The 18,455-nt window shown below is 48.2% G+C and overlaps 1 protein-coding gene across 1 annotated transcript in view; it reads right to left on the bottom strand.

Annotated features, from left to right (window-relative positions):
- Positions 1-9,146: 9,146 nt before the first annotated feature.
- BCL3 (BCL3 transcription coactivator) overlaps positions 9,147-18,455 on the bottom strand; it is a 34,510-nt gene continuing 25,201 nt past the window's right edge. Inside the window, exons 6-9 of the mRNA XM_083515873.1 lie at positions 15,644-15,721; positions 13,458-13,625; positions 12,512-12,632; positions 9,147-11,724 (exon numbers count right to left, since the gene is read on the bottom strand). Coding sequence (XP_083371999.1) covers positions 11,210-11,724; positions 12,512-12,632; positions 13,458-13,625; positions 15,644-15,721 — 882 coding nt within the window. The 3' untranslated portion in view covers positions 9,147-11,209. The remainder of the gene's footprint in view (positions 11,725-12,511; positions 12,633-13,457; positions 13,626-15,643; positions 15,722-18,455) is intronic.

The following is an 18,455-nucleotide window of genomic DNA, read 5'->3' as shown; positions in this document are numbered from 1 at the left end:
AAAGATACATTTCAATTTGCGTACATTTGGGAGGAAGTGCCGTTTAGTAGGTTTGCATTCAAACGTGAAGAGAACCGAAATTCTCCTCCATCCGTACCACCCTACAAGGCTGTTGTTGTGAAAAAATACGGAGGGGAGAATCACGGCCACCACAATGAGAGCCTTGCAGAAAAAGGATGGGATAAAAAGGGAATTAATAAGACAAGAGGCTCTGGAACTAAGCTGAGCTTTGTTTGAGGAAGGCCTTCCCCAATCTTTGCTCCGCATCTTAGCTTTTGATATTAAAGAAGAACTAGATGGTCTTTCCGTCATAACAGATCAACCACCACATTCCTTCCCGTGGCACTTGGCTCTGGGCAGAGGACAGATATCAGAGCCTCTGAGGTAAAATCAGCAGACAGGCTTTGAACCCGATCACCTTCCTTGATCTCTGAGAGGGAATTTCCCTGGCTCTGATATTGTCTACTCCCGGAAGCATAAGGGTTGGTCGTGATTGGAAAGGTAAAGGCACTTTGTACCTGCTTATTTATGCTCCGGCCCCAATTAATTCCTCCCCACACCCAAAAAATGTTATAGGGTGGGAAACATTCTCTTTCCGTGTAACGTGAGAAAAATAAAAGCAGAAACCTTGGGAGTTGGGAGAAGAGGAGGCGAGTCGCTAGGTGTATTTGCAAAGAGACAGAAGTGCAAGAAACATGGAATAAAGGTCTGGGACAATGGGAGTTGTACTCCAGGCAAGGTTCAAGGTCCTTGTGTTAATTCACAAAGGGCTAAACTACCTTAACAACCATCTGATCCCTCAAGCTCCACCTTGATCGATGGCATCTTCTGAGGGGGCTTTTCTGGGGGTTCCCCATATCCCTGAGGTTCAACAAGGACTCAGCCTTTAGTGTGGCGAGCCCTGCCCTGTGGAACTCCCTGCCACAAGAGGTTTGGCAGGCACCGCCCATGCCTACTTTCAGACATCTCTCAAAAACGGTGCTTTTTCCAGTCAGAATTCTCAAGAAGTGTTTTCCATAGTGTTTCCCCCTGTTTCCTCTAACATAATGTCACAATGTATGGTTGCATAAGTTTTGTTTAAACTAAAGCAAAAGCTCTGGAGAACTGATTTAAACAAAACTTGATGCATTCCCTAGTTCATCTTGCTTTCTTCTTACTCTTGCAAAAAACACACAACCCTCCCCTGCAATCTTTCCCTTTAACTGACTGAACTTTGTTCTTTATGGCATTGTCTGTTGCTATACACCTGTACTGAAGCTACTGCATGGAACTGTACTAAAAGCTGGTAGTCTTTTTAAATTAATAAAAATTGTGCTCGAATGAATTGTAATGTGACTTTTGTGGTTATGTAAAATAAAGTTTGCCATGCCTGGCTAACGAAATAACAAAAACAAAACGGTGCTTTTAAAACAGGCCTTCACAATCAAAAGAGTTTCTCTTTTTAGCCAACATAATTTAATTATGTTTCATATATGTGTATGTGTGTGTTTTTTATTGCATTTTGTGTTGCAAGTTGCCTTGATCTATTTACGATGGGATGGCGCCGGCGGGCCTGAATACCAGGTGCTCCTGGGGTCTAAAGGGAGTGGGGTCTTGTCTTGCATTGAGCCATCTCACTGTTCCCCCGGGTCTTGGCTGACATTTTGAAGAGAAGAGGTGGCAGACGTGACTTGCTGTACCTGTCTATCCAGCTGCTATCTGCTCACCTGGGAACCCCACCCTTCTCTCGGCTTACCTTGGAGCCTGGCCCAAAAAATATTTGCAGAAAGGGAGGCGAGTCCCAAAAGAGATTATGTCCTCGCCACATTGCAGCAACCACCATGGGGCGATATTGCTCTGTTGTTGTTTCCTTCTTGCATGGACCTGAGAGAATTTCCACAAGATTTTGCTTTCCCACATCAGTGTGCAATGACATTCAACTTGAACAGTCCTAGCACGTGAAACGCCACCGTGGTTTTATTTCTGGTCTGTGTCAGACTCACGTGTGCGCACTGAAAAGTCCCTTCTGTCCAGTACCTATATTAATCTGCTGATGTTAAAAAGAAAAAGAAAAACTCACAGCAAAAATAAATGTTTAAAGCCACATTCTATCGCCGTTTGCCGATCTCCTTCCTTGGAGGTTTTTAAGCAGAGGTTGGAAGGCCATCTGTCATGGGTGCTTTAGCTGAGATCCCTGCCTTGCAGGGGGTTGGACTAGATGACCACAGGGGTCCCTTCCGACTCCATGATTCTATGAAATGCATATTATCCTAAAATGCGCATGTTGGCGCATTTTGAGAGCCAAGGACTGTGAATTCAGAGTTTGAACTCTGATGGATCATTTCGATTTGCGCATTAATCTGGGAGGTGGGAATCAGGTCAGTTTACGTCAGAATGGAGAGGAATAAATTTCCTTAGGCATCCTTACTTTATTGCTTCTTCTTCTTTGGTGTTCCCTTGTAGCCGAGTAAGAATGTTTCCCATAAACACGGTTTTAACAGTGAGTCCGTAAGTGACTGTGGAGGCCTATTCTGGATCCACACATCCTTCCACAGTAGGGACATTGGTTTCCGGGCGGGAGTTGATCACGGTGTGGATTTGCCAAGTGTGACCTTCCTCTTAGCACGTTTCTCCATTTCGTCCTGAGTTTGAGCATCTTCAAAGCCCATGACCCCTTTGGTAAAGGCTGTTCTCCAATTGGAGCGCTCACAGGCAAGTGTTTCCCAATTGTTGGTGTTTATACTACATTTTTTAAAAAATTGCCTTGAGAGAGTCTTTGAACCTCTTTTGTTGGCCACCAGCATTACTCTTTCCATTTTTAAGTTCTGAATAGAGTAGTGGCTTTGGAAGACGATCATCAGGCATCCGCACAACATAACCAATCCAACGAAGTTGTTGTTGAAGATCTTTGCTGGTGATCTTTGCTTTTTCTAGGACACTGGCATTAGTTCGCCTGTCTTCCCAAGTGATGTGTAAAAATTTTCGGAGACACCATTGATGGAATCTTTCGAGGAGTTGGAGATGGTGTTTATAAGTGGCCCGTGTTTCACAAGCATACAGTAGGGTTGGTAGTACAATAGCTTTGTAAACAAGCATTTGGGTTTCCCTGTGACCCTGCTGGGAGTACGAGATTCCCGACGGCTTCACTCACTAGGGTCATAGGAACATGCAAGCCCACTCACCACGGCAAGGGGGTGATCCAGCGAACGAGACTTTACTGCAAGCACTAGGCAGAATGAATGGTCTTTGCTGTAGGAGTAGGGGAGAGAGGTGAAAAGGAAGTAAGAAGAGCTGTACTGAATACCTGCAGTTCTCTGGTTTTCTTTTGAGAGCCCAGGCTTGGCCATGAGACACAGCCCTACAAGAAAGCGGATTAAAATACTGTAACTATTCCCAAGCATTTCTTCTAGGGATTATAGGGGCAGAGGTTTCAAAAGAGATGTTTAAATTGTTTATGTATGCCACAACCACAGCCCAGAATCCTGTCTGGACAGAAGTGTAAAGGAGAAGCAGTCCCAATGATTTATCGGCTACTTTAAAATGAGGCTGCATTTTAAATTGCATTTTAACCTGTATTTTAAATTGGTCCCCCCCCCCACCTTCTCTTTTTCCCGATTATGTTTTTATTGTGATTTTATTGCTGTTAGCTGCCCTGAGCCCAGCTCTGGCCGGGGAGGGTGGGGTATAAATAAAATTTATTATTATTTATTTATTAATGAAAGAAGAATGGGTTTTGAAGTCAATGGACTATGCAGAGATGGCAAAGTTGATAGCAAAAAATAAGAGATCACAGAGATGAGAATTTTGTCAAAGAGAGGAGGTTCTTTTCAGGTTACAGTGGTACCTCGGGTTACATACGCTTCAGGTTACATACGCTTCAGGTTACACACTCCGCTAACCCAGAAATAGTGTTTCAGGTTAAGAACTTTGCTTCAGGATAAGAACAGAAATCGGGCTCCGGCAGCACAACAGCAGCAGGAGGCCCCATTAGCTAAAGTGGTGCTTCAGGTTAAGAACAGTTTCAGGTTAAGAACATCTCCGGAATGAATTAAGTACTTAAACTGAGGTACCACTATATTTGGGTGGGGGGGACTACAGTCAGATGAAATTGCGAGCCTGATTTGAATGACAGGCAAAGGAAGGAGAATAAATAAATGATTACAATATAAGTTATAAGGCAGTTGAAAATAAATGGCAGTTGTGGCAGCAGATCAAGGAACACAACAGGAACGTCACAGGCATAAAGATGGGAAGTGAAAATGTAAGAAAGTATTACACTGGAAGTGAATTGAATAATGTCAAAGTTTGTTTAAAAACCCCTGATAAAAACCCATTTAAAATAAAAACAGAGTAACAGCCCTACCAGCACCGGTGAACTTACTGGATTCTATGTTCTGTTTAGGATACTAAGTGGTGCCAGTCCCAGTACACCGTTCCCTGGCATATAACATTCGTATCCAGAAATAATTGTGTCCTGCTGCTTCTCCCCAGTCTGCTACAGTATGCCTTATATACCTCTGCTGTTCCTTAAAACCAAGCAGTCCAACTCATCCCAGAGGATACCTTCTGTAGTAGTAGTAGTAGTAGTAGTAGTAGTAGTAGTAGTAATAATAATAATAATTTATTTATTTATACCCCGCCCATCTGGCTGAGCGGCTTCCAATCGAGTGTTAAAAACAGTACAGCATTAAATATTAAAAACTTCCCTAAACAGGGCTGCCTTCAGGTGTCTTTTAAAGATAAGATAGCTGCTTATGTCCTTCACATCTGAAGGGAGGGCGTTCCACAGGGCGGGCGCCACTACCGAGAAGGCCCTCTGCCTGGTTCCCTGTAACCTCACTTCTCACAGGGAGGGAACCGCCAGAAGGCCCTCGGTGCTGGACTTCAGTGTCCGGGCAGAACAATGGAGGTGGAGACGCTCCTTCAGGTATACTTGACTGAGGCCATTTAGGGCTTTAAAGGTCAGCGCCAACACTTTGAATTGTGCTTGGAAACGTACTGGGAGCCAGTGTAGGTCTTTCAAGACCGGTGTTATGTGGTCTCGGCAGCCGCTCCCAGTCAATGAGCTTTGTGGCCGAGTGGAGATTTGAACGCTGGTCTCCCAGCACTCTAACCACTGCACCATGTTGCTACCCTGAACCAGTTTAAATGGCCCCACCTGGAGCCACCGTATGACATCACGCACAGACCCGGCTGACTTCAACCACAGATGTTCGGAGCTTGGAGCACAGGGCTGATTCATCCGCCAAGGAATGCCGACTGCCTTCCTCCAGGCATGTGGCTACCAGCCCTTCTTGACACCTTGAGAGTCTGACGGAGTTTTGCTCATTCCACTGGGGCGCGACTGCGCTAGGCAGGAGCAGGTTAGGATATGCTTTTCCCAAATCAACTGTGCATTTTTCCGAAATGCAATCTCATGGTTTGTGCATTCTTTTTCACCCCGGTCATGTCCTCATCTTCGTTCAAGCGTTACTCTAGGAAGGAAGGAGCCAGGACTGAATTTTGCAGAATCAGTGGTCTCTGAATCTGTGCCAGTCATTTCCACGGAAAGGCAACAACGTCTTGTCTTGTTTACCCTGAGTTTTTGTTTTCCATTTTTCCCCGGGAATGGCGTCACAAGGTTAGTCCAAACAGACACACAAGCAGTTGACATCACTGCTTCAACTCTAAATTCATCAGGGAGCAATCCCAAGAGACTACACAGTTATCCTGGACTTGTGCAACGCTGCTGTGTGTTTGTGACCTTTATGGATTTCATATTTCAGGAACTCTGCCTGTAGAAAGTTCTAATAACTGCTAGCATTTAAAGAGCACATTTCCGTTGCTGAAAGCAGTTTGCCACAACCCTCTAAGGCAGGACAGATTTATTTATCCTGTTTTATTATTGTAAATATTTTTATGTCACACATCATTTTATTTAGAATTCCAGGGCAGTGCTCAATCAGTTGGATTAATGATAAAAAACAACATATTATCCCCATTAATGGCTATGCAGCCCCTAAACGGCCTGCTCTGGAGGCAAACAAATCGCCTCCAAAGCGAAGTGGGCCTGATCCGAAATGGTCCAAAGTGAAGCAGCTGGTCCCCAACACTTTGGACCCACTTAAAAGGGGTTCCCTGCCCCCACCTTAAGTGCACAATTTGATAGATTAAATTCTCCTGTGCCAAACTCTCCCTAAATGGCAAATTCCTGGAGGAGGAAGGTGGTTTCATTTTGTGACTGACAGCTGTAGCTTCCAACCGGGGAATGACTTTAGTAGGGCTGCCCAGTCAGTGCTCCCCCCACCCCTCTTCTAGGCAATGTGCATACGATGGCTCATGGGAGTTATAGTCCGACTACGCCTGGAGGGCGGCACACCATTTCTCTCTGCTCTTGGCCATCACTAGCTGCAGCTGGAGCCCGCTGTTGCCTGAACCAGACTCATTGCATCAACAGCTGCAAAGGGAGGCAAGTGGCGGTGATGAGCCACCACATTAGCATACAGTTATGAGTTTGTGGGTGCCCAACTCCCTTAAATTCCTGGATCGAGCTAGTGTTAGAATATAATTACGGCTTGTGTTAGAACGGTGCTGGACCCAATGTGTATTAAGGTGTGTGCGTTGGATGCTTTTGATCTGCTGGAATTGGCGTGTGTTAAGAGGTAATTAAGCCAGGCAAACTTCCTAAAGTATCAGACCATGATAATCCCAGGCAACCAACATGAGCTAAGAGGTAATTGCGTCAAATTTCCTTTGAGGCAATAGCCTGGGGGTAATGAGCCGTTAGCACAACACAGGATCAGAGGAGCCATGTGAGATGCGAATGAAAGGGTGAATGAATAGGCCCTGCCTCTACAGATAAAAAGATAAAAAGAGCTAAGCTCTAAGTACAGGGCGTTATGTGACCTAGGAAGTCGAGATACAGAGCAAGGATCTTGCTGTGTCTATGGGAGAAGCTGGCATACGAAAGATGTGTGGCTCTGTTGTCCGTGAAGTTAACTCTTTAGTCAAGGAAACTACAAGGTGTGACTGGAAAGTTCAGTGAATGGTCACAGAAATTGGACAGCGAGAAATATTTGAACGTACATACCTTAAAAGGTAAAGGGACCCCTGACCATTAGGTCCAGTCGTGGCCAACTCTGGGGTTGTGGCGCTCATCTCGCTTTACTGGCCAAGGGAGCCGGCGTACAGCTTACGCGTCATGTGGCCAGCATGACTAAGCCGCTTCTGGCGAAACCAGAGCAGTACACGGAACGCCGTTTACCTTCCTGCTGGAGCAGTACCTATTTATCTACTTGCACTTTGTCATGCTTTCGAACTGCCAGGTTGGCAGGAGCAGGGACCGAGGAACGGGAGCTCACTCCGTCGTGGGGATTCGAACCTCCAACCTTCTGATCGGCAAGTCCTAGGCTCTGTGGCTTAACCCACAGCACCACCCGTGTCCCTGTACATACCTTACAGGCCTGCAAAGTAGGCCCCCTCTGATACAATGCACCGTTGACAACGTTCATAGAACTGTTGGAAACTTCTGGAGAAGTCCTTACTGCTTTCAGTTCCCTCATCACAGCAGCTTAGGCGTGTGAAATGTTGAGAAATCTGCGCCCTTTCAGTGCAGATTTCAATTTTGGAAAAGGAAAGAAATCTGGTGGGGCCAGATTGGTAGAATAAGGAGAGTGGGACAACTCAGTAACCTCAGTAACGATTTCAAGCGCAATATGCAATTCTTTCAGCATCATTCGGGCGGACGAACGCTGATCCTGCATCAATAACTCACAAACTCTGTTGATGTTTGCAGCTGTTCTGCTCATCGACAGTCTGCAGGACTGAGGGTCATCTTCAATGGTTTGCTGCCCTTCATGGACATGCTTCAACCACTCGTACACTGTCTTTTGAGTTACAGCTTCATCTCCGTACACAATTGCGAGCATTTCGTGCGTTTCCGGTGCCGATTGTTATGTTCGAATATATTTCGCTGTCCGATTTCTGTGACCGTTCACCGAACTTTCCGGTCACACCTTGTAGATACAACTCAGCAATACTTCCCAGCAGGTCTTGCCTCTATGGAGCAGTTGCTAGGACTTTAAGGTTGCTGCCTTCCACCCTTTCAAGACTCCTCCTCTCCTGGATGTTTCCCAAGCAGTCTCAAACTGTGCCTGCGCACCTCTGAGCTCTGTTCTGCCCTCATTATTCTGTGCATTCTTGGAGACCAGTGGGGAAGGGAGTTTGTTGCAGCAGGGGAGGGAGAACCCCCCCAGATTCTTCAACAGTCTATTGATTCCCCTCCTCTGCTTCAGCCTTGGAGTCTGAACTGCTCCCTGTCACAGGTTCCTCCTGCTCACTAAGCCCTGTTGTCCCTTCAGCATCTGGCACCTCCTCCCAATCTTCTCCCTCTGACCTCTTCTCATTGTCCCACAACAACCCCCTGGCTCTGAGCCTTCCTCCTCTGGGATCTCCGGGGTGTGTGTATGTGTGTTCCCCAGCTAGCGTTTCTAACCACTACTCTTCATCCAGCCAATCCTGGAGGAGCTGGAACTTCTTGGGAAGTTGATGTTTCACTATAGGCTCAGGCTATATTTATGTGTAAATAAGCCATATATGATAAAGACACCACAGTCTCTGTTGTGTCTCAGTTTCCAAAAGGAAACAGGAACGGCTTTGGCCCAGTATACCTGAAGGAGCATCTACACTCCCATCGTTCAGCCCGGACACTGAGGTCCAGCACTGAGGGCTTTCTGGCGGTTCCCTCACTGCGAGAAGTGAGGTTACAGCAGGAATAGGCAAACTCAGCCCTCCTTCCGTCAGATGTCAAGGAGATAAACAACTATCTGAATTTTAGAAGGCATCTGAAGGCAGTCCTGCTTTTAATGTCCAATGTTTTATTGCTTTTTATCATCATCATCATAATCATCATCATTAATTCTGTTGGGAGCCACCCTGAGTGGCTGGGGAAACCCAGCCAGATGGGCGGGGTATGATTATTATTATTATTATTATTACTCCTGGTACCTCATGCCACTTGGAGTGGGGTGGTGTGTAACAATACTGTAAGCACACCTGGCAGAGATGTTGGATTATGCAGTAGGAGTTGGAGGAAGTAACAGAATTCCCATTGCTTTACCTAGCAATGGTCTTTCCTCCACCCATCGGTGTTGCCTTCACCTCTGTCCCCCAAAACACACACATGCAGCTTTTGAAAGTAGAAAAAATATTTTACTGACAAATTAGGAAAAGACCCTTCCCCATCCTGTTTTCTTGCCACGGGATGAGCAGAGGGTGCTACTAGTACTTTTCAAGTATTGGTCCCACAGAAGCAGAGAAGGAACATCTGGCAAGACGATTGCAAGGGGAGGAGGGGGTTGGGAAGAGAAGGATCTGAGATCGCCCTACTGGGTGTTTTCGTGGGTTGTTGTTTTTAGGGATGTCGGTGGTGGAGCCAGGGAATGCAAGGGTTAATACCAACAAGAGCGAAGGGGAAGCTGCCTTATACCAAGCCAGGCCATTGGTCCATTTAGCTGAGTATCACCTCCACAGATTGGCAGCCGTTTCAGTCTTTCCCAGCCCTACCCAGAAATATCAGGGATTGAACCCTGATATTTTTCAAGTGGTGCGTTTCATAGGAGGAGATTTCCAAGACAAAAGTTGCGTGTGACTCCCTCTTTCTTCCCAGTTGGCAATCTCTTTTGTAAGCTGGGCAGGAAGGACGGTCGGTCCTCGCAGGCGAGATCTGATAGCCAGGAGGACCACTAAGCAACCCAGCAAGCCACACCTCATCTTTCCCTCCCTTAATCATCTCACTGCCCTGACTAATCATCTCCACCTCCACAACTTCCTCTAAAGACAATAACCCGCCTGGGAATTTCTGGTATTTCAGTCCCTTAAAATGCACCCGGTATTCCTCTTTCTCCGGCTCAAACTTTCAGAAAACCCCCTTGTTCGCCCCCTCCCAACTTCCTTGCATCACCTTCTTCCCTCTCCATTACCAACACGTTAACATTGCACTTCCTGAAATCCGTTGTTTTGTAAACCTGGCAATCGGGGCCGCGCATCCCGTTTTGCCGCCTGAGGCGAGATGGGAAGGTAGCCTCACTTCCCGAGCCGTCGTGCTGCCTCACTGCTGCTGGCGAAATCGGCAAAAATCTCACACACTCTCCCTGGAAACTGCTGCTGCTGCTGCTTCCCCACCTATAGTGGAGGGGGCAGGAACAGGGGTCGGTTTTGGCCTTTCAGATTCCAGCGGTGCCCTGTAAGAGGCCAAATTTCGGTGCCCGCCTGCCTCTCACCTTCTGTTCCGCTCAATTCATTTTGTGATGGTTGTGGCGCCCCCTAGACTTCCAGCCCAGTGCGGGGGAACCAGTCACAGTGCCCTAAATCCGCCTCTGGCAGGACAGGGTGCGACCTTTAAATATTTGGCTGCCTCTGGCCTTGCTGGCAGTGTTACTGAGCAGAGTAAGGGCAGTGTGTGGGGAGAGTAGACTGAGAGATACAGTCATATCTCAGGTTAAAGTGGCTTCAGGCTGAGCTTTTTTGGGTTATGCTCCGTGGCGACCCGGAAGTAACAGAACGCGTTACTTCCGGGTTTTGCCGCTCGCGCAGATGCTCAAAATGACGTCATGCGCATGTGAAGAAGCGGTGAATCGCGACCCGCGCATGCACAGGTTGCATTCTCTTCAGGATGCGAACGGGGCTCTGGAACGGATCCCGTTCTTATCCAGAGGTACCACTGTATCTTTAACTTGTGCCTCCCAGCTCTTACTGTTTTACATTGAAAGTACTGTCAAATTTGGACTACAGCGCTACCTTTTAATGGGGTGTGCAGTTTCCACCTCCTTCCAAACGTGCAGAAACAGCCCTGCTTAGGTAGTAGCCAAAGACGCGGCAAGAACTGAAAATGGAAGGCTGTTGGGACTGTAGTTAGGGGTCAAGCTGACCGGCCCACCACAGCCCATAGGATCATCTCAGCTTTGTCATAGAACTGTAGAGTTGGAAGGGACTACAAGGGTTGCCTTGTCCACCCCCCTTGCAACGCAGGAATCTTTGGCCCAACGTGAAACTCGAACCCACAACCCTGAGATCAGGAGTCTCATCTGTCAGAGCTGCGGCCCTCTGGGTCCCGAAGCCGCAAACAAGTGCCATTTTCGCGCCAGGAACCCATAGCAGCAAAAGTCTAGGACAAGTTGGCCCTTTGTTGCCTGGTGACGCAGAGCATTGAGTGGGAAGCCCCCTGTGTACAGGATCCCTCGATCTCCTCCTGTCAGCTGCCGCCAGGACCACTGTCTCTGCTCTTTGGCCACTGGCCTTTGAGGTCGGCGGCTGGCGGGATCTCAGAGTCCAGCAGCGTCTGTGATTGGTCCACCTCCGTGCCCCGCGGGTGAATCCGATTGGCCTGGGGTGCTGCGGGCAGGGATATGACGGAATTCTGCATGCCGGTGGGAAGCAGGCAGAGGTGGTGCGGCAAATAGCTGTGGCTGGACGACGCGAAAGGGTAGAGGGTGGCGTGGAAGGCGGGATCCACCAGGCTCTCAGCCACTGGCAGGAAGAACTTGGGCATCCCTGGAAATCCCATTGGCTGCTCCGGTGTGGGCGGAGTCGGGCTCCTTTCCAGTTTCACCCCAGGCAAGGTGCCATGTGTCAAAGGCCCATTGGTCGAAGCAGTGCTCTCGGGCTTCTGATTGGCCGAGTTGGGGGACTGCACGGCTCTGTGGGGTTTCGGGGTCTGGGCGGGGCTAGGGGTGGTGGGGCAGGAGTCGGGCGAAGCCCTCAGCAAGCCTGGAGGGAGACAGAAGCACAGAGGAGAATAATGCAGTCAACCCAACAGGAGAACTTAATTGGTTAAAAAAGACAAAATTCAGTGGAATTTAAGCTTTGCCTATTACCAAAGCCTCAACACTTCTCTGAGATACTAAAGGAAGCATAACATAACTTGCTACTTAGCAAAAACTACTGGGAGAATTTTTTTCTATGAGAAATCATACATTAAAATCCTAATAGCCTCAAAACAAATAAAAATGTGTACAGTCGTACCTCGGAATTCGAACGGAATCCGTTCTGGAAGTCCGTTTTACTTCCAAAATGTTCAGAAACCAAAGTGTGGCTTCCGATTGGCTGCAGGAAGCTCCTGCAGCCAATCAGAAGCCACGGAGGATGTTCGGGTTCCAAAGAATATTCACAAACCGGAACACTCACTTCCAGGTTTGCGGCATTCAGGAGCCAAAACATTCGAGTCATAAGGCGTTTGGCTTCCGAGGTACGACTGTACTTAACTTGCTGTCCTGTCAGTTATTGGTGAGGTGTTTTTTGTGGGGTTTTTAAAGTCCCCATTGGTTAATCAACTAAAGGTTTGGTTGATTAATCTACCAATGGCAGAGTTCAGCCCTACATGCAGGATACTCCCTGACCTCAATTCTTCTCGCACACCGCTCCCTATCTGGCATGCGTGTTTGAGAGTATCTGTTGCCTCAGATGCGAATTCTCACACCCCTTTTAATCCAGGACTGAGGTGGCTGCAGGATGAAAACATGGGCAGCTGTCTCGCACTTGGGGAGAGGTTACTCACCAGTGTGGACGGGTCGGATACCAGGAGAGCTGGCATTGCTGGTTGCTGGCGACGATGCCTCGCGGATGTTTTCAGGCGGCGGCCCAGGGCGGGAAGTTTTTCCTCTCAGGATGTCAATCACCTGATGATGGGAGAGGCAGGAGAGATTTAAAAGAAATTCCCCAACTGCTCAGATCGCTCGCAAGATCTCGCCTTGAATACCAGGCGCCCTGACATGTCCACAAAGCAGCCACTCTCTCCCTTTTAGATCTCCTAGGACGATTTCCTAACTTGTCAGTTCCCAATGCGGTGCAGCAGCTGAAACTGTGAGCAACGAACTGGAAGGTTGCGGGTTCAAATCTCGCCTCCGTCAAGAGCTCACTAAGAACCCTCAGCTCCCAGCCTCAGGCTTCCCTTCTGAGAAACAGGGTTAACAGCACTGACCTACACTACAGGGTCGTTAGATAACGCATGCGCAGTCAACTGAACAATCTAAAAATTGCTTAACAGGTGGCAGGTGTTGGTGCCCATGGACTGGGGTGACCAGTGTTAGAATTCCTGCCCCGTGATTGCAGTCATGGGATTGTTGTCTATCACATGACAGTATATGTTTTGACTCCACAGAGTGGGAAGGGACGGAGACAGGATGTTTGTGTTACTGTGTTTCGTGAAGTGGGACTATTGTCCTTTGTTCTTTTTCTCTTTGCTGTCTGATGCTAGAGAGAGAGGGAGCCATGCTGCAGTGCTCCGTGTGTGTTTATATGTAAATAAAGTAGATTAGCCAAAATGCTGAATTGCTGAGGTCTGTCACATGAACTGCGAAGACACTGTGGATCCCTAAGTGTGCCAATGTCTGTTGGCATCGGTCGCTGTGCTGTTCGGGCTGAAGAAAGCTTAGGAAGAACCGAATACCAAGCTCCGACGGAGGCATCGTGAAGTTCCTCTGTCTCTCTGTGTATCCTCTCACCCTTTTATTCTTGGCCACCATCAAGGGGGTGTCGTTGTGGTAGTTCTTCAAGCTGCCGTCCGCCCCGTTGCGCACCAGGAGACGCAGGGTTTCCAGAAGCCCCCGCCCGCAGGCCGCATGGAGCGCTGTGTTGCCCCCGTACGACTGAGCATTGACGTTGGCTCCGTGCTGCAAAGCGGGGGAGAAACATGGACACATTAACAGAATGGCTGGGGCAGATTTGAGGGAATCTAACGCTCCCACATGGTTAACAATAAGAGAAAATCCCTGGGCAAGGAAGCCATTAGGGAAAACACTGGAGGACAAGGTCTGTTAGGTTTACTGGCACTGCAGAAATTTATCCGGTGATGCCACAGTCAGATTTGAGAAAATATAAGCGTCTCCACCTCCATCGTTCTACCCGGACGCTGAGGTCCACCGCTGAGGGCCTTCTGGCAGTTCCCTCATTGTGAGAAGCAAAGCTACAGGGAACCAGGCAGAGGGCCTTCTCGGTAGTGCACCCACCCTCCCACCAGATGTCAAAGAGATAAACAACTACCTGACATTTAGAAGACATCTGAAGGCAGTCCTATTCAGGGAAATTTTTTAATGTGTGACATTTTAATATATTTTTAATCTTTGTTGGAAGCCGCCCAGAGTGGCTGGGGAAACCCAGCCAGATGGGCGGGGTACTACTACTACTACTAAGCATTTTCCACTTAAGTATTATTTGTAGGCCTTTTGATTCTGGAGCACACAGGCCATTTCTTCATTTTGGACTGGGGTCTACGCAGTGCCAGCGGGCTGCCCAGCCAAAGGTCAAGATGCCACCGTGCCCATCTCACATACAAAAGCTGACCACGCCAGCAGCTGAATCTTGTTAGTGGCAGGGCATCATCCTCTGGAGGGCACCGATATAACGGACTGGCTGGATGCCAAGGAATGGTGGGAGGCACCAGCTGAGCAACCCCCAAGGGGAAGAAAGCTCAGAGCCAGGGGACTGGTGGTAGGATGACTACGAGTGGTTGGAGGGAGAAGACTGGGAGGCAACAGGGCTTAGTGAGCAGGAAGAGGCTGGGGCAGAGAGCAGTCCAGAATCAGAGGCAGGAGAGGAGGGGGACCAGGAGATAGAGATGCTGAAGAATCCAGGGGGTCTCCCTGCCTCCTGCTGTGGTAAGCAACCCTCTCCCCTGGTCTGCCACAACTTATTATTGTTGGGGGGTGGGTCTCCTACTGGACTGTTTTTGTTTTTTTTGTTTTTACTATGTATTTTATGATTTTATATTGTGATTTTATGTCATAACTGCCCTGAGACAAATTTAATAGATGTAATACAAAATACATAATAAAAACAAGAATAATCCAATCCCCCCCCGCCCTCAACACCTTTTAAAAGGGTATTGGATCAGTCAAAGGCCGGGTTAAAGAATAATATTTTTGCCTGGCGCCTAAAGGTTTATAATGAAGGCACCAGGCGAGCCTCTCTAGGGAGAGCAATTCCACAAATGTAGAAAAATGACGAGGGCAGAGCAAAGAGAGACAAGACGAAGGAGCCTCAGGTTGGGTTGCCATATGACCAGAATTTCCTGGACCTGTCTGGGATTCCAATGACGGAATACAATGACAATTAGCGCCCGGGGGGGGGGGGGAACCGTCAAAATGTCTGGGTTTTTGAAACTCCCCCCCTCAAAAAAAGCTCAAAAACATCTTTAAATATGGCAACCCTACCTCTACCTTTCTGGGGAAGGATGGAGAAAGGAGCAGTCGGAAGGTGGTGGAAGAACCTTCAGTCCTTGCAACTGCCTCGTTGGAACAAGATGTACTGGGAAGAGTTGCTGTGATCACTAGGCCTGGGCTGTTTTGGTTTCTTTGAATAAAGACTTAACCTCACTGACACCGGTGTTGTTGTTTTTTACTCTTATCTCTGACCTACTCCTGACTCCGGCTCCTGCCAGCCAGGCTGGCTGCTCTGCCCACGCAGCTGTGCTCTCCAACACCTCAATGCCACTTCCTGCCCTACAGAATCTGCCGCCTGACACCATCGCTACCTCTGCCCAATGTTAGGGCCGGCTCTCAAGAGGTTTGCATTCATTAATGTGTGCAAATGAGCTCCCCCCCCCCCCACCTTTGGGACAGAACAAGGGTGCTCTGCTCTTACGAGACGATCACAAGGGGTTACGGGTAGAGGAGATGTGAGAGAAGCTTACCTGTAGCAGCAGCTCAACCATCTCCAGATTATCGTTCTCCACAGCATGCAGTAGCGGAGACCGCCCGCTCTTAATATCCTAGGGTGGGGAGAGAACCACAACGGTGCGAGAGTAAAGATTCGGTCAAATCCTGCATCAGTTCTCAGTTTACGGGAGGGAGCATGGAACGGAATTCACAATCCTCTTTGTTATGTACTGAGTTGATTAGGATCCAAAATGCAGCAGTCTGATTGGTCCTAGAACAATAGGATTCAGAATGCAGCAGTCTGATTGGTCCTAGAACAATAGGAACCAGAATGCAGCAGTCTGATTGGTCCACAGGAGCCACCCAATCCAGCTCCGGGTGGAAGTGAATCCACAACCTGATTGGCCTACAGGAGAATCCCAGAATTAGCCAATCACGTGGGGCCCATTGTGTAAATAATGTATATAAAGCAGACATTCTGGGGGAACTTCCATTCCTCCTCACCACTATGAACTGAATAAAGAGCATGAAATCCACTCTCAACTCCCGAGTATATTTCACTCTTCCTCCAACCCGTTCCAGTCCTAAAAACAGTAGCTTAGAGGGCCATCAGAAAAGAGTAAGGAGGGCCGGAGCGGCCCTCTATCCTGCCCCATAGCACATATAACAGAATGAATTGGGGGACCACCAGAACGATACATTTATAGCACCAGGATACTGTTCCAACAGAATCCCAGAATCCTGGGAGCTGCAGTTGGTGCTGAGAGTTGTCAGGAGAGCGGCCATTTTGTCCCCAAAACTACAATTGCCAGAGTGCTTTAACTATCAATCCCTCTTCCCAAGAAACTCTGAGACTTGTAGCGCTGTGACTTTGAAATTAGATTTGCATTAGGAGGCACTTTCTGTTCTTAAAGGTGTGTGGGTGTGTGGAGGGGGAAAAAACCCTAACATAATTGTTAATTCTGCTACATTCAAGCCCTGTCCTACTACGCTTCCTCGCTTTGCAAGAGCCATATGTCAACACCCTTGTGTACACTGCGAATGGACCCATTCACCGGCAATTGTGTGCACACAGGAGGAATGACAGCTTAAACAACAACAAACGAAAGAGGAAGCTTGAATTCGGCTTAACATGGGTGGGGTAGGATGGATAACATTAAGTAAGGTGCAATCAGTATCTCCTCAGTGCTGAATCACTTTCTGTCAAACTCCTTTTTCAGTAGGCACTGTTATCTGTATCTATGCACTGCTGTTGTGCCTCAAGAATATTTCAATAAAATGCAAGGTGGCTTATTTTTTTTTTAAAAAATAAAAGATCTGCATAAATTTAAATGTTAAGAGTCAGAAGGGAGCACAAGGGTCATCTAGGGCTGCCATACGCCTGGAAATTCCTGGACATATCTGGGATCTGTTTGTCAGAAATTGTTTAAAATGCCCAGGAAAACCTGGGCGTGTGGCAACTCATGCCACAAGTGCTGCTTTTTTTGGTGAATTTCCAAAAAAAAAATAAAAAAATCTCAAAAATTTCATTTTTAAGGGAGATTTTGCAAAGAAAACCTCAACAACTTCTGCGTCCGGAATTTCACCCTTTGAAATATGGCAGCCCTAATGTAGTCTAATCTTTAGCCCCGGGTGGGGCTCGAACCCACAACCCTGAGATTAAGCACCTCAGGCTTTACCGAATGAGCTGTACAAGTGTGTGATTATTTATTTATCCCTCACCTTTTCCCCCCAACGAGAATATATAGTATAGTCCTGCATGTTAAGGGACGCAGGTGGCGCTGTGGGTTAAACCACAGAGCCTAGGACTTGCCGATCAGAAGGTCGGCGGTTCGAACACCCGCGACGGGGTGAGCTCACGTTGCTCTGTCCCTGCTCCTGCCAACCTAGCAGTTTGAAAGCACATCAAACTGCAAGTAGATAAGCACCTAGTTTTTTGGGGGGGAAATAAAGGAAAAAATAAAGGATGTCTGTCTGGCGCGCTCTGCTTCAGGGCGCCCCGCCCGCCGGGTGGCAGGCTGCTATCTGCAGCGTGGGAAGCCCTGCGGGGAACTCCCGCAGGGCTGCCTAGGCTGCGGATGTGTTCCCGAAGCGCTGTGCGCTCTGCTTTCAGTGCACCCGGCGCTCCGGGAAGCAGGCTACTATCCGCAGCCTAGACAGCCCTGCGGGAACTCCCACAGGGCTGCCTAGGCTGCGGATGTCTTCCTGAAGCCTGTAGAGCGAGAGGGGTCGGTGCGCACTGACTCCTCTCGCTCTCCAAGCTTCAGCGAAAGCCTGCATTCACCCCATAGGACGCAGCCAGATTTCCCCTTCATTTTTGTGCGTCCTATAGGGCGAAAAATACGGTAGGTGTCGCTCTGGTGGGAAGGTAAACGGCGTTTCCGTGCGCTGCTCTGGTTCGCCAGAAGCGGCTTAGTCATGCTGGCCACATGACCCGGAAGCTGTACGCCGGCTCCCTCAGCCAATAAAACGAGATGAGCGCCGCAACCCCAGAGTTGTCCGCGACTGGACCTAATGGTCAGGGGTCCCTTTACCTTTACCTGCATGTTACTGCACAGCTATAAACTGAGAATAAGGAATCCAGAGGCTTCCATTTAAGAAGGATGGCTCAGTCTCCAGCCCTTAAGGTACATCTGTCTGTAGTTTATATTATTTTTGTGTGTGTGCCTGTTCAGGTTTGCAAGTCTGCAGGGAGCATCTGCTACATTTTTAAAAATCTTGCACAGCACTTAGTAGTTTGGGTGGTACAACAAATAAGGGAAGCTTTGGGGAGCGGGAAAGGCTGCTTTCCATCTGTTTCAATCAGTTTGTACATCGCCCGACATTTGATGACCATTCGATGAGTGT

This window comes from Podarcis liolepis, assembly GCF_965112155.1.
Source record: "Podarcis liolepis genome assembly, chromosome: 7".
NCBI lineage: Eukaryota > Metazoa > Chordata > Lepidosauria > Squamata > Lacertidae > Podarcis > Podarcis liolepis.
The sequence above is the reverse complement of the archived record's forward strand: the minus strand, read 5'-3'. Positions and strand labels throughout refer to the sequence as shown.